This window comes from Polypterus senegalus, chromosome 3 (assembly GCF_016835505.1).
Source record: "Polypterus senegalus isolate Bchr_013 chromosome 3, ASM1683550v1, whole genome shotgun sequence".
Lineage (NCBI taxonomy): Eukaryota > Metazoa > Chordata > Cladistia > Polypteriformes > Polypteridae > Polypterus > Polypterus senegalus.
Window position 1 is genome coordinate 117302118 of NC_053156.1, and position 16133 is coordinate 117318250.

Genomic DNA, 16133 nt, shown 5'->3' on the forward strand with positions numbered 1-16133 from the left:
AGCCATTATAACTTTATGAGTGTTCAGATTGGAAATGGATGCAAATAAATTTTGTATAAATTCCTTATCGATATTAGGTGCCTAAACATTTATCAAGATCATTTTACAGTTAGATAAGTCTCCCATGACCATTACATATCTCCCTTCAGGATCCAGTACTACATCTAATGCTACAAATGGTACTGTTCTATGTATGAGAATTCCCACACCTCTAGTTTTCTTTGTAAAACTAGAATGGAACACTTGGCCAGTCCAGTCTTTTTGCAGCCGGAACTGATCCTTGCTTAGTGGGTCTCCTGTAAAAATACTATTTTAGCATTTAGACCTGTTAGGTGAGAGAGCACTTTCTTTCTCTTTAATCCGTGATTCAAGCCTTTAACATTCCAGCTCACAAAGTTAACTGTCCCATCATGGAGACATTGATTCTGAGTTTTTTATGTCATTTTATAGTCTTAACTGGAAGTGAGACTGCTTTGGCCTTAATTTCCTATTTCCCCTAGAGTTGTTGCCATGCAGCTTATTATTACATTGGTAGTTATAATTGTAAAGATTAAGAGGATAGATTAGGTATAGATCAAGCCTGCTCTCTTTCTCTCCCCCCCTTAACCCCCCACCCTCCCTTTTTGCCTCCCCAAGTGAAGCTAGAACCCACTTCACACAGTCCCAGTCCTCTGACATACCCAGAGATAGAGCACGTCCAAAGCAAAACAAGCCCCCACGCAGCGGCGTTTTAGGGTTAAAAGATAGAGATATCTATTACCATTATAGTCTAAAAAAAAAAAAAATTGTGCACTTTAAATATATATAGTCTTCAGCAATCTTAGTGCATTAAGATAATACACCCAGACAATAAACCCGGGGGATAGTGTTAGCAATTTGTCCAGAATAAGCATAATCAGTCTTAATGCAATAATAGCAATAACAATAAACCAAGGGTTTGATGTTGAACAGTCTCGTTTAGGGTAGAGATAAAATAATTAGCTAAAAAAAACAAAGAAAAGAGAAAAAAAAGAAAAGAAAAAAGCAGCAACAGCTACTAAACGCGCAGCCTTCTACAACATTAAACAGCGGTTACGGCAAGCCAACATCAAATACAGCCTCTTGTATCCAGCCAAACTGAAAGTGGAATTGCAAGGTCAATTCTATGTCTTCGCTAGCAAGGAAGAAGCAGAAAAGGAATTAAGAAAGCTGATCCCGGGACTATTCTGATACATAATAGTGAATCATGGCCGATAATGATATAGCAAGGACTAATAATCTACTGTCTGATCTATTTGTTTAAAATACGGGTTTTTATCATCATATATTCTCACAATTACTTAGTATTACTAGGGCGGTATCTGTTTATGTTTTATTGTGCTTAATTACTTTTTCTGATTAAAGAAAAAATTAAATGCAATCTCTGGGACTTAAACCAGATTTCTAGGTTAAAAGACAGGTATAGAATGCTGTGTCTCTTTCAATAGGATATGCTGCAGCATTTCTTGACACTCATTCTTATCCCAAGCAGCCCTGTTTTCTTCCATGTTTGGGTTTGGGGCTGGGTGCAACTTGATTTATGGTGAGAAGTACCTGTGTACCAAATTTAATGTCTGTGTCTTGAAAAGCAAAGCTGTGCATAAACACAAAGACCGTAGTTTATTAATATAGACGTACAGCTCAGTGCCCTCATTATACAAGCAAAATTTAATATATTTCAAAATGACATCTTCTAATGGCCCCAGGATTTAATATTTTAACCTGTGTAATCAGTATTATAAAGAACTGTGCTACTGTCAACATTTTTCCAGAGAATATGAGCATTTTAAATAATATGTGATACAACTTTACATTAGATATTTTAATATTTTGAGGTTAAAAGACATAATTATTATCTACAATGCTGAAGTGACCTTTTGTGCTAACATCTTTATAACTTGTATCGAAAGATGATAAGACTGACAAGGTGTTGACATCACCTCCAACACTCTGTCTTTAATGGCTGCATCAGCTTGAAATAATCCATTAGTGACATCTGTTTTGTGTGCTGCTTGAGATCTTTAAAGGGTTCCAAAGTATGGGAGCACAGTAGAGGCAAGTTGATGTTTAACCTTGACGCTCTGATCAATGATGGGAGTGGTAGCCTCCCTGTCTCTAGCCAGTCCCTACTTTCCTCCTTTTTGCGGATATAATGAATCATCACTGACTTTGAACGTTTGGGCTTAGGCCCCATCCACAGTACCATGTTTTTGTTTAAAGAAGCAGACATTCGTCTCAGTTTTTGCCTTTCGTCCTCACTAGTCCATGTTTTCAAACCCGGAAATGAAGACTTTCAAAAACGCTCTCCAGAGCTGGACATTTTTGTAAACACAGCATCAGCATAGTAATTTAGATGGGCGAAAGCAGAGTACTAATCACGCTCTGATTTTTTCTGTCTTATTTAATGGCCCTTCCCTCATTGGATTCACCTCATTACGTCTTATTCATCTATTGGTCACTCCTCTTACCAATCTTTATTACTTAAATATAATCTGTCATGGAAGAAAAAAATATTCCATTATAGCAGACATACAAGAGTTGCTTTCAATGGCATATGTTAAGCTGCTTGCCTGCATGCATCTAAATAGTTTTGTAGAGTTTGAATGCTGCATAGAAGCTCAAAAGGTAAATTATTTAATTGTCACCACAGTATTGTGATAAATACTCGACAGCATTACTGTTGTAGTGTAAAATTAAGAGCCCCATTAAGAGTGTTAATAACTAAGTTAACTTCCTCTTACCAATCTTTATTACTTAAATATAATCTGTTTGGTAAGGAGGAGTGCTTTCCACAGCAAAATTAATAACAAGGCGCTTAATGAAGTGGATGGGTGTACAATGCAGCAGAGCTCACTGTATTACAGGACAGAAAGAGACATGACAGCACAGTGTTGTAAAGCAAAGGTTGTTTGCTGGAAGATGCTCTTCAATTTCTATGTAGAGCTTATAATAAGTCTACTCATAATTGACCATAGAGCAGATCACTTTTTTCTTTAACAATTGCAATTTTTTTGATGACAATACGACCACGGCCAGACCTGAAGACACTGTTACTTTCTAGTGCAATCAGCACATTGACATGACATTTAATAATTCATTTAATTATTTCAGTTGTTTTGTGTATGCTTTGGATATTCTACAAAAGTTCTGTGCTATACTTAAAATAGCATAGAACCCAAGGGAGTATAATTTTCACAGGGCTTTGAATTTTTCAATATACAGTTCCTTCAAGGATTTTCTGCCCGATGTGCCCATTGTAGGTGAAAGTCGTATGCTTTTTTGAGTGCTTCAGTATGAATGGATATACTTTTGTAAATGGTGCAAAAACTATACTGTGGATGGAGATCATTTTCATTTAAAAATTCAATTTTTAAATGAAGGAGTTGTGTTAAGCTTTCGGGACATAGTTATAACACAAAACATTGTAAGCAAAACAATGAAAATATGCAATAAATGCTCTTTACTCCACAGTGAAATGGTAAACAAGACTGATTAAGCATCTAACTCTATACTAGTCACTCCCTAAACTTGTGTGCATCACACCTCTAATTATTTTCTCTATTGTGCTTAGCTGGGAAGCCCTAGAACGTGCCTGGCTGCAAATGCGAAGGTAAAAATGAGGTTACTAATAAAATCATGAGAACGCTTGAAGTCAGGAATGTTGAGGATTGACTGTGCATGACAGAGGGTATATGTAATTGTAGATATCTCATAACCTGGATTGATCATCTTTTTTCTCACTAACTGCAGATGCAGAAACATGTTTTTCTATTTCAACACTCAGTCTCTGCACTGAACCCATTATAAGCCTACCCCTATGTAATTTTTAGAGAGTAGGATTCCAATGGAGGAAGAGAACGGAGTGCTTTACTGGAAATATGGAGGATGCAGAAGCCCCACACTTGTCTCAGCCGCAAGCCTCCAAATTATTATATTCAACCTGGTTTTAATTGAATTTGTTTTTAATTATCTGCAGGACCTTAACCAAATTTTATATGGTATAAGTCAGTCCAATTGATACTGTCTTCTGTTTATCATGATTATTTAGAATTTCAATGTTTCTGCAATGTGTCAGAGATATAATATCATGTCATATCATAAAATTATTTATCCTGCCAACTGCACAAGTTTTTTTTTACAGAATGGCTTGTTTTTTGAAGCGTCTGTCAACACAGTTATTCCATTTTACAGCTATGTTAGGTTCAGATTATCTATTATTTTTTCTGTAATTAGTGGCAAAGAAATTAGTAGTAGACCATACTTTTAATATATTAAAAATGATAACAATAATAAATGAAGGTAGAAATTAATGAATGTTATAAATACTGTAGGAAGAGAAAAATAGAACAAATAAGAGAGAAAGAGAGAGATCAAAAGAAAGTGGGAGATTTTAAATATTAAAACTGCAAGGCTTTGTCTTCTCCAACCTTCAAACCTGTTTATGCCCTATTTAGAGTATTTAGAGTACTTTGTCGCTAGGCAACAATGTGAAGAATCTATCAGTCTTTAACTCAATGTCAGTGTTTTGCTTAACATGTTTTCTGTTTATCTTCAGAATAAACCTTGGCATATACATCACTTCTTAAAAAACATTTAAGAAAGAATATTCTTTTTAAACATTTAATTAAGTGTTATTACAGCAAAAAGAGTGGAATTGTACTCTTCATTTTAATGTTGTAAGCAGAGCATCCTTTGGAATAGTTTTCATCTTGTAAGATGCTATTAGATTTCTCTGTCTTAATAACAATAGTAATTAAAATGAATAATGCAGAGCAACTCATATTTACCATTGGTGCTTCTTAAATAGCAGGTTTGTCACTTGTATTTTCTACATTTTGGTACAATTAAAAAAAAATCTACGTTGTCTTTCGTTATATCATTTTGGTGTATCACCTTTAAATTTCAAATTATCACTCTTAGTTTCTAAGTCTTTTTTCTTCTTTATCAGGTTTACATCTTTTTTTAATTTTGATTACTTTCTTGCTTTAAGAAGTTATATTAAAAAAACAAGCCAAAGAGTTACACATTTTTCAGTTTAAAGTAGCTTTAGGCATGGTACACTGTATTTGTATGCTTAGTAATATTTTAGCATGATTTTACAGCATGTGCATAGTAGTTTAGAAGTGCCAGTATTTTTGGAAATCTGCAGAGAAATGTCTTTGTAGTATATCAGTAATGAAAGCAGTTTAACAGTTTGCTTGTAAATGCCACAGAAATGAAGTTTGAGCTGTTTAGATCAGTGATTATGCAGTTTTTGTAACATCATTTTTCAGATATTGGTGTGACCTTTAAATCATTTGGCCAGCATTTCTTTTCTTAGTTGCCTTAGATAAAGGCATTTACTAAATAATAATAATGTAAAGGCCATTTTTTTAGTTAGTCAGATTGTTAAATTGATGGAAGTATTTTCTTAGTTATGTTAAAATGTTTGTCTATATATTAGTGCATAGTCGATGGGAGGTTCTATTGTAACATCCAACAAACAAAATTGAAAATTGAATATTCTAATTATTTCTTGTCATTCTGACTACAGGCTATTTCAGTTTATGATCTGCCTTTAAGGGATGTAAGGCAAATAGTTTTAAACTGTACTCAATGTATTGAACTCACTGATATATTAAAATGAATCCTATAAGTTTGCTGTAGAAAAGTAACAACTTTTAAGTATAGATTGTAATGAAACAGAGAAGAAATATTTTTCCCTTTTTGCCTTTTATTCTGCATGTGTAATAACTTTTTTCTAAACAGATAGATAGATAGATAGATAGATACTTTATTAATCCCCAAGGGGAAATTCACATACTCCTGCAGTAGCATACTGATAAAAAACAATATTAAATTAAAGAGTGATAAAAATGCAGTGCAAGTTAAAAAATGCACGGTGGAGAGTGCGAGGCAGGTATAACAGACAATAACATTGTATAATGTTAACATTTATCCCCCCTCCCCCCACCCAGATGGAACTGAAGAGTCGCATAATGTGGGGGAGGAATGATCTCCTCAGTCTGTCAGTGGAGCAGGACAGTGACAGCAGTCTGTCGCTGAAGCTGCTTTTTGTCTGGAGATGATACTGTTCAGTGGATGCATTGGATTCTTCTTGATTGACAAGAGCCTGCTACGCACCCGTTGCTCTGCCACAGATGTCAAACTGTCCAGCTCCATGCCTACAATAAAGCCTGCCTTCCTCACCAGTTTGTCCAGGCGTGAGGTGTCCCTCTTCTTTATGCTGCCTCCTCAGCACACCACCACGTAGAAGAGAGTGCTCGCCACAACCGTCTGATAGAACATCTGCAGCATCTTATTGCAGATGTTGAAGGACGTCAATCTTCTAAGGAAGTATAGTCTGCTCTGTTCGCTCTAGCACAGAGCTTTAGTATTGACAGTCCAGTCCAATTTATCATCCAGCTTTACTCCCAGGTATTTATAGATCTGTACCTTCTGCACACAGCCACTTCTGATAATCACAGGGTCCTGGAGGGGCCTGGGCCTACTAAAATCCACCACCAGTTCCTTGGTTTTGCTGGTATTCAGGTGTAGGTGGTTTGAGTTGCACCATTTAACAAAGTTCTTGATTAGGTTTCTGTACTCCTCCTCTTGTCCACTCTTGATACAGCCCACGCTAGCAGTGTTGTCGGCGAGCTGTTGCACATGGCAGGACTCCGAGTTGTATTGGAAGTCTGATATATTTAAGCTAAACAGGACCGGAGAAAGTACAGTCCCCTGCGGCGCTCCTGTGTTGCTGACCACAATGTCAGACCTGCAGTTCCCGAGACGCACATACTGAGGTCTGTCTGTAAGATAGTCCACGATCCATGCTAGAGAAGTACTTAAACATGATTCTTACAGCACCACTGCCTCTGTCCAGGTGGGAGAGGGATTGGTGAAACTTTTTGTGTTTCTGATGGCAAGTCATGGCTCCGACATGCGCAATAGCAGACAGAAAAAGAAGAGCAACATGGGTGCGCACCATAGGTTGGAAGCATGCACTGATTGCACGTTGGTGCATACACGAAAAGATGAATTACCCCATTTGGAAACCGGAGTGCAGTGGGTGACACCTCAGCACCACACTGGAATAGGCTTTTTACGGTGGCTGGAGTACCAATCCTGCCACCAACCCCAGATTTTCCCTGTAAATTGGCGGTCCTGCTTAGTAGAGTCATTTCTGGTGTTTACGGAATTCGACTTGCAACCTTCTGATTGACGGCACATATCCTTATCCTCTGAATCACCACTATGCCTGACGCACACCATAGTTTGCAGAAAAAGCATTTAACCAGCATGGTCACAAGCTATGATTAACAGAAGAAGAGCAGATATGTGGTCTCAGCTGAGATATCTGCAGATATCAACAGTCTATGATGTGTTGAGCAGCTTTGTACTAGGACAGGCATGGCACTACGGCAACAAGCAACTCCATGAACCATATTGGACAAGCCATGCAGATCATCCTAGGCTAACACTGTGATTGCTAATTATAATCCCATGTTATGAAAAAGAACAATAGCCGCCTCAGCTCAGCATCAAACCACACAAATGAGACAAACGAAAAAAATTAGATGAAAGGACACTGCAGCACATACCAAAAGACAGGTCATCCTGACAAAGAAGTCTATACTAGGAAAGTATGGTTATCAACACAGTGACACGACAGTATTTGTTCTAGTACATGTTCAGTTGTGCAAATGCTCTGAATCTGTATTTGTTGAAAATCAAATGGGATATACACAGATTCTTTAAACTCTCTGATACCCTTACCTTTGGCAAGTAAACACTGTAGGTGGTGCTTGTTGTATGCTGTAAACATTTTCATATTCCACTTAGTTTATGAAAATTGACAGAAGTATAAGAAAAGCAAAAATGTGGATTAGCATCATGTAGATGCTTAAAGTTGTAGAAGCTATGTTAATGTAATTCAAAAAATATGAAATAGAAACAGGTAATTGTTATGTCATACACTGATTTCTTAGAATCTCTCATTAGTTTATAGCAGTTGTTTCTTCTTCTGAATTATTTTTATGTACCTTGCATGTCACTTGAATCCTTTCACCCCATGTTAATCATAAATACAACACAAGAATCAGGTGTATTTTTTCAAAGTTTTCACATTTATAGGTTATCTCTGCAAATGTCCAAGCACAAATTTATTATTTTTTACAGCAAACAATGAGGACTACAGTGTAACTCATGATGATCTAGACAAATACATCAACACAGAGCAGGTTTAAAAAATAAAAAGAAGTTTTTGAGAATCCTTTGGAAAGCAGTCTGATGTAACTCTGTCTTGGAGCGTTTGACATCCACCACCCTGTATTCACTACTCATTTAGGTCAACATCATCCATGAATGTGACTGTTGTCCCCTATCTTGAGTCCTGTCAACAGATCTGTAGCAGTCACTACAAACAGTAAGTGCTTACGGTCGTAAAATGTATGGAGTGTGGGAAAAGATAGCATTGTCTTAACAGCTGCAATATTACATATCAAGGCTAGAATTCCTTCACACACTGACAATTACTAATGGTTTTTGAAGAACTATTTGATATATATATATATATATATATATATATATATATATATATATAGATAGATCAATTTGATAGGAGAGAAATGAAGGTCAGTAGTAACAAGACAGAATACATGTGTGTAAGTGAGGAAGTCAATGGGATGGTGAGGATGCAGGGAGTAGTGTTGGTGAAGGTGAATGAATATAAATACTTGGGATCAACAGTACAGACAAACGGGGATTGTGGAAGAGAGGTGAAAAAGAGAGTGCAGGCACGATGAAATGGGCGGAGAATAGTGTCAGGAGTAATTTGTGACGGACGGGTATCAGCAAGAGTGAAAGGGAATGTCTACAGGACAGTAGTGAGACCAACTATGGTTCATGGGTTGGAGACAATGGCACTGACCAAAAAACAGGAGACAGAGCTGGAAGTGGCAGGGTTAAAGATTATAAGAAATGCATTGGGAATGATAAGGATGGACAGGATTATAAATGAGGACTCTAGTGTGTTGGGTCATGTTGGACGGTTTGGAGACAAAGTCAGAGAGGCGAGATTGCATTGGTTTGAACATGTGCAGAAGAGAGATGCTGAGTATATTGGGAAAAGGATGCTAAGGATAGAGCTGCCAGGCAAGAGGAAAAGAGGAAGGCCTAAGAGAAGGTTTATGGGTGTGATGAAAGGGGACATGCAGGTGATGGTTGTGACAAAGTAAGATGCAGAGGAAAGGAAGATATGGAAGAAGCTGATCCGCTGTGGCAACTCCTAACGGGAGTAGCCAAAAGAGGAAGAGCTGATTGCTAAACAGAATTATCAGATGAAAAACCATCATTACAATCCTCATCCTCAATTATGCTGTTTTGGCAAGTTGTCTTGGTATGAACCAATCATTAAGACGACATTGGCCATACCTACTGATATAGTACTGCCACAGTGCAATAAAATATCAAAAACGTAAATGAAATATAACAGCTTAAAATTTCTGAAAGTGCTTTCTGATAACCGAAATGTTCTTCAACAATTAGTTAAGAAGTGGCCTTGTAACCAGCAATTTCAAGCTTACTGAATTTAGTGTTTGTGAATCATTGCTTTTCAGATGTTTTCCTTATTTCCTGTAGCCTGGCCTCAATTTCTGTCTTAATAGCCAGCATCCTCATAATTGAATTATGTTGCTTGATTAATGATTAAGCTGTCCTAAAAGACCTAATATACTGTACATTAAATGGACTAGTTAATTTATCATCTTATTAACATAATATTTTTTGTTAACTTGATCATGTATAATAGTTATTTACAAGCATTCATTTAGGTCAGTGTGCTATAAGTATATACTTGTTTTTCCAAGATGGTATTACAAATAAATTTCAGTGATACCTGAGTCCAGATGGTATTTTATATTATTTGTCCTGGTTATGTTTTTTCAATGTCCATTGATCCATTTTCAAACCCTCTTATGCTGACACTCACTAATTCAAATTATGGTAATTTAAAGTTGCCAGTTAATATGCATATTTATGGGAAGTGGCCTGAGTACCTGCAGAATGATTCATGTAGATATTGAGAGAACATGCAAACCATGCATTGACAGTTCCTAGGATTTGAACCTAGGACTTTGAAGCAGTCAGGCAACAGTGATCACCCCTTTGCAACCATGCCAATCTTTTGGACGTTTGTTACTATAATACTGGTAGGCACCTCTTAACTTCCACAATAAAATTTTGTGAGATGGGATGTTATGTGATTTGAACATTGTGCAAACACCATATTATATACATTCCTTAGCAAAGCTATATGGAATACTGAAGTGTACCTGTTTGGACTAAATACAGAGAGATTACTCTAAAATGGTCCAGAGATTCACAGTATGTGAGATTAGGTGCTGCTGCCTACAAGTCGAAGCATACACTGTTATTTGGTAAACTTAGGGAAAGATCACATTTAAATAATGATACAAAGTACACTACCATACTGGCAGAGCAATTGCTTTGTATACAATAGGCATGAGATAAATGTGTTATGTGCAGGAAGCTGTTTTGTTCTCTGTGTCTGGTTGCATCCTCTATTGTAACCATATGGGAGCGCAAAAGGTTATGCAGTCAGATGTTGCTCAGACAGACACTTTTGGTGCATTGTTGTAAAATACTTACAGTAAGTGTATCACAGTATGTCAGCAAAATAAAACTAATATAGTAGTAAGTAAGTTTTGTGTTTTTGCGTGTAGACATTTATTCAAACCCACTTTATATGGAGACAGTACTAATTTTAAGCTTTTATGCAAATAGAGAGATGCAATTTTTAGCAGTTTTTACCTTTGACTGAATCACCTTTACTGTATATTACCTTTGTAACATTACTGAATACTGCTGTTGGCAATGTGTTTTCTGCTGCAATCTCTTTCATACCAATAACTCCAAGGACTGTTTTAAGCATGTTTAACAATAAACACTTTAAGTAAACTAATAATATTAAACCCTGGTAAAAAAATATATATATATATATATATATATATATATATATATATATATATATATATATATATATATATATATATATAGTACTTTACCTCTTTGTTCAGCAACCCTTCAATTGTAAGCTTTCAAGGGCACTGAGCTAATCTCAGAACCCTATTATTATATGCTTTCTGTTAATATTATTTTTCTCAGTTCATAGCAAGTTTATGTTTTTTTCATGCCATCTTAGTACATATTTATTATAGTCATTCATTCATTTTCAGAATTATTTTTTTCACTATAGGATAGCAAAACAGTAAAAATAAACCCAACACCATTAGTCACAAGGTAGAGACTGATCCTGGTTGGGACAAACGTTAACCAGAGGACTCATTCACAATGGTCCAATACATAATCAACCAATCAACATAAAACTCTGGACTGCGGGTTGTTATTGAATTCCTAAAGGTTTAAATTGCAGTTATGGTATGGAGGGAAGGTTATTAATTACTTTAATTAAAAGATGTTTTTATGTTAGTGTGGACTAGGTCTGAGGGTGATACTTTTCTGTCTTTAGTGTAGCAAGTTGTACAAGAATTGCACTAACACAAATATGGAGTCACTAATTTAGTCACAGAATAGGGTTTGAGTATAAGATCTCATAGTTTTTGTTCCACAGTTTTTAAATTAAGCATTTTATATTATATGTCTTTAATCACTTATGTACAATGCCTTAAGGATGAGAATGCTAGTTTAGCATAATTCAATAAATTTTTGTTAGTTTGCGTCTTTTAGGTCATTGTCTGGAATGCAATTTTTCTCAGTGTGTTTTTTATTTTGCTGAAACGTTTATCTAAAGTAAATTACAAAGTATAAATACATTGTGTAAGGGACACCTCATGGACACTGGCAACTGGATCTAGCCTTTCAATTGATGTAGATGTAGAAGTAGCAAAAATGCAAGCAAACAGACTGAAATTGCGTTTCACATATTGCATGCACTCTTCATTGTGTATTTTGGTTACCGAACACAGCTATATAATTTTCTAGTCAGTAACATTTAAAATGGAAAAGTAACACATACATTCCAAACCAAAATATCTCCAAAATTCCTGAGATTGTCAAGTAGTGTTTTCCCTGAAGGGTGAAAAATAGAGCAAAACATTTTAATCATGCTTGCTGCAGCAGGTAGATTTTTGGAGGATGTTATGTAGTTTTATAATAATTTAATTGTTTGCTGCCTCTGTAGTAATTTGAATATGTTATAAGTTATTTAGAATTTTGTTAAATGTTTCATTATTAGTTCATGTTTACATTACATCTGATCCCTGCCTAGTGTATAGAATGAACCAGCATAATGTATAAATTAACATGAAAATATGTATACATCTATCAAATATGGTATGAAATGCCTCAACATTCTATAAATTGTTAGTTTTTTCAGTTTTGCCTGTACATTTTTACACACTGGTGCGATATGTTTTTCAAAAGAAAGGGCCATTGATGGAACCATTGTATAAAATACATTGTGGTCTCTCTGTGGAAATACAAGCCTTTATTTATTACAGTCAAATTAATAAAGCTGCTAATAAAACATGAGGCAAACGTTTTCAGTCTAGTATGTTAATGACTAGGAGATAGCAGATAGGAAGTCTAGGTGTGATGTGCAAATGCTTTGCGTGAATGGCTTTAACCTGGAAAACAATGGGAAAAGATCTTATTCTCAAATATATAATAAATCATAAATTACTCCATGGGGTCAATTAAGTTTTTCTAATCTAATCTAATAAGTATGAAAATGTAACAAATAACTAAACCTAAATTTATCCTAAAGAAAGTGTAGACTTTTTTGGTGTGCAGGAATAAGTGTAAAGAGTTACAGTATGTATAAAGTAGAAACAATTTATTTAATTACATTCTTGGAAATCATAGCAGTGATACCATCCTAGTGCTTTTATAATTCATGGGATAGATAATTTTGCTGTCACCGAAACAGGAGTATTAGACCTTTTGAGAGCCGATCTGTTTAAATACAGTAAGGTGTGCAGTGGTAATCTGGCTGCGCAGAAGACATTGAACACTGTAACATTCTAGGAATGTCTATTAGATTAAAGCTGCTAGTTTGGTTTTGCCTTGGCCAGATGTGACATTGCTACACATCTCATATTTATTACTATGTATTTATGTATATATTTATTTAGTTTATTTTATTTATTTTTATGTTTAGGGGCAAGGTGTTGTACGGGAATGGTTTGACATTCTTTCGAATGAAATTATAAATCCAGACTATGCATTGTTTACACAGTCAGCTGATGGTAAGTATCATACTTTTTTCACATCAAATATAAGATAAATGTTACTAAGATAGTTGATGTTATTTTTTGTTAGAAACAGAAGATTTTTTTTTTATATTTTAATAGTTTTCTTTTGAATTTTTGCAGACACACAAAAGAACATTAGTTGCATTTTGTTATTGTGCTAGAAGTGGCAGTACATGTAATGTAACAGGCACATGATGCTAATATAATAACAAAGCAATTTTAATGCATGTAGTTGTACAGTTTCTTAATCTAACAGATTGTTCAAAAAAAGAATATAAGTAAGTTTGGTTTATTATGTTGGTATGTAAACCCCTTATAAGTTACATTCAGTATACAATGCGTCTATCTGTCCTAGCTTTGTTCTGAGTTGTTCATGGATTGGCATTAGCTGGTTTCATAGGCTGTAGAATATTTCTTTCAGTTTATAGATCTAAATTGTTTTATCATTTCTTGTGCACAATACATAATAAATCATATCTTCAAATATTTCACTATTATTTTCTCATCAATATAGTAAAATCCTCCTTGTGTGCACTGTTATTAATGGTCTTAAGTTGAAAAGTTAACACATGTCCTTATTAGAAATATTTTCTTGTATGTAAAATGCCATATAAACATGTTAAAATCTTTTAAACTTAGTGACTTTTGTCTGTGTCCTCATCAGCCATATGTACCTACCAGTACAATTCTATTGTTTATTTGTAACAACATTTAAGACCATACAAAAGTTTGTTCATAATATGTAATACATGTACACTGTATTTTTATCATTCTGTACATTCTGGTAATTTTTCTTTTTTTGTTGTCAACAAAGAATTGTGTGTAATGAATCCACTGATCCATCCATTGTATGAACTAGTTTAATTAAAAAATTGGGTTTGTTGGTAGATAAGCTTATCTCAACAGCACTGTGCACAATGCAGAAACTAGTGAGCTGGGTGAGAGGATGATGAAATAGCAAAGTAAAAAATTAAACCTTTAACCCCACACATCTCCACTAAAAACTGTAACTAATGAGTCTAGATTCAAAGCTAGAAATTGATCCTGTTAAACAACAGATTTCTCACTGTAATGTTTATTACAAGTTAGTACAATTGAATCTTATTGAATCCCCACAAGGTTCTGTGAGGAAAGTGGTGTTACCACAGTTACACTTGTTATAAATAGGAGAGGACTAGAAGATTAGAACAATTTACATGAGAACAGGCCATTCAACCCAACAAAGCTCGCCAGTCCTATCCAGTTAGTTCATCTAAAACATATCAAGTCCATTCATCCATCCATCCATTTTCCAACCCCTTATATCCTAACTACAGGGTCACGGGAGTCTGCTGGAGCCAATCCCTGCCAACACAGGGCACAAGGCAGGAAACAAACCCAGGGCAGGGCGCCAACCCACCGCAGAATATCAAGTCTAGTTTTGAAAGTACCTAAAGTCTTACTGTCTACCGCATAACTTAGTAGCTAATTCCAAGTGTCTGTGGTTATCTCTGTAAAGAAAAATTTTGTAATGTTTGTGCGTAATTTACCCTTAACAAGTTTCCAGCTGTGCACCTGTGTTCTTGATGAACTCATTTTAAAATAACAGTCTTGATCCACTTGTTTGTCTTCTTAATGTCTTCTGGACACTGTCTGGAAGTTGATAGCTTAGAGTTCACGACAGCTCCTAAATCCTTCTCATAAGGTGTACTCTCGAGTTTCAGACCTCCCATTGTGTATTCAAGAACATTTTTACTTCCTACATGTAATAACCTTTACATTTATTACATTAAGTTTCATGTGCCATAACTCTGCCCAAGCTTGTATGCTATCCAAGTCCTTCAGTAATGATTTAAATAATTCCAAATTATCTGCCAATCCACCTATTTTGGCATCATCTGCAAACTTAACCAACTTGTTACTTCTATTCCTAGCTAAACAATTTATATACTATATATTAAAAATAGCAGCGGCCCAAGCATTGACACCTGTAGAACACAATTCTTAATATCTGATAAGGTTCCTCGCACCATAACCCTCTGCTTCCTGTGTTTGAACCAATTCTGCACCCATCTAAAAACATCACCCTTAACTCCCACTTCTTTTAGTTTGGCTTCTAATTCGAAAGAAGCAAGGGTGCCAAAAATGAAGTTATAATCTATGGGTGACTGTGTAGTGGATTGCGGAAAAAGAACTAGAATTTAACTCTGAGGGAGTACGCAAACAAAGGTACCAGTCAAATTATTAGCTGTATGGATTTTAAATAAAAAAAAAGACAATGTGCCTGAAAAGAAGAGAGAGGATTTCTGACTCAGGATCTCAGGGTGCTTATCACGCATCAATTACATAGAGAGAAAATAGTTATATGTTTTAAGTGGCTACCTGGCAAGATCTAGCAAGAAGAAAGTACAGTACAGAGTATGAGCATTCATGTTGATAAATTATAGCTTACCGTCCTCTTGCTTCACTAATATGTAACAGATATTGCTGATACCATCTCCATTTAAGTCAGAATCATTCATGTGAGTCTTTGTCTAAAGAGAATGAGCACAACCCTTATTTTGGATCAAGTTGAAAAGAAAACCAAGAGCTTTTATACGAGGTGCGATCCAAAAGTTCCCGGAATGCATAAGCATACACACAAAATAACAATAGTGTACAGTTCCTTCAAAATAGTCACTCGCTGAGTTGATACACCAATCCCTTTTGAAGCACCTCTGGAAGTCATTTTTTGTCAGTGTGTTCAAGATGTCGGTTGTTACCGCTTGGATTTCCTCCACCGTCTCAAATCTGCGTCCCTTGAGCCTCATCTTCATCTTAGGAAATAAAAAAAATCAGACCGCGCTAAATCAGGGGAGTACG

The 16133-nt window shown here is 35.5% G+C and overlaps 1 protein-coding gene across 2 annotated transcripts in view; it reads left to right on the top strand.

Moving 5' to 3' along the window:
• hace1 (HECT domain and ankyrin repeat containing E3 ubiquitin protein ligase 1) overlaps positions 1-16133 on the top strand; it is a 134195-nt gene that overhangs the window by 76970 nt on the left and 41092 nt on the right. For both annotated transcript variants that reach the window (XM_039747856.1, XM_039747857.1), the window contains exon 17: positions 13199-13286. In XM_039747856.1, coding sequence (XP_039603790.1) covers positions 13199-13286 — 88 coding nt within the window. The remainder of the gene's footprint in view (positions 1-13198; positions 13287-16133) is intronic.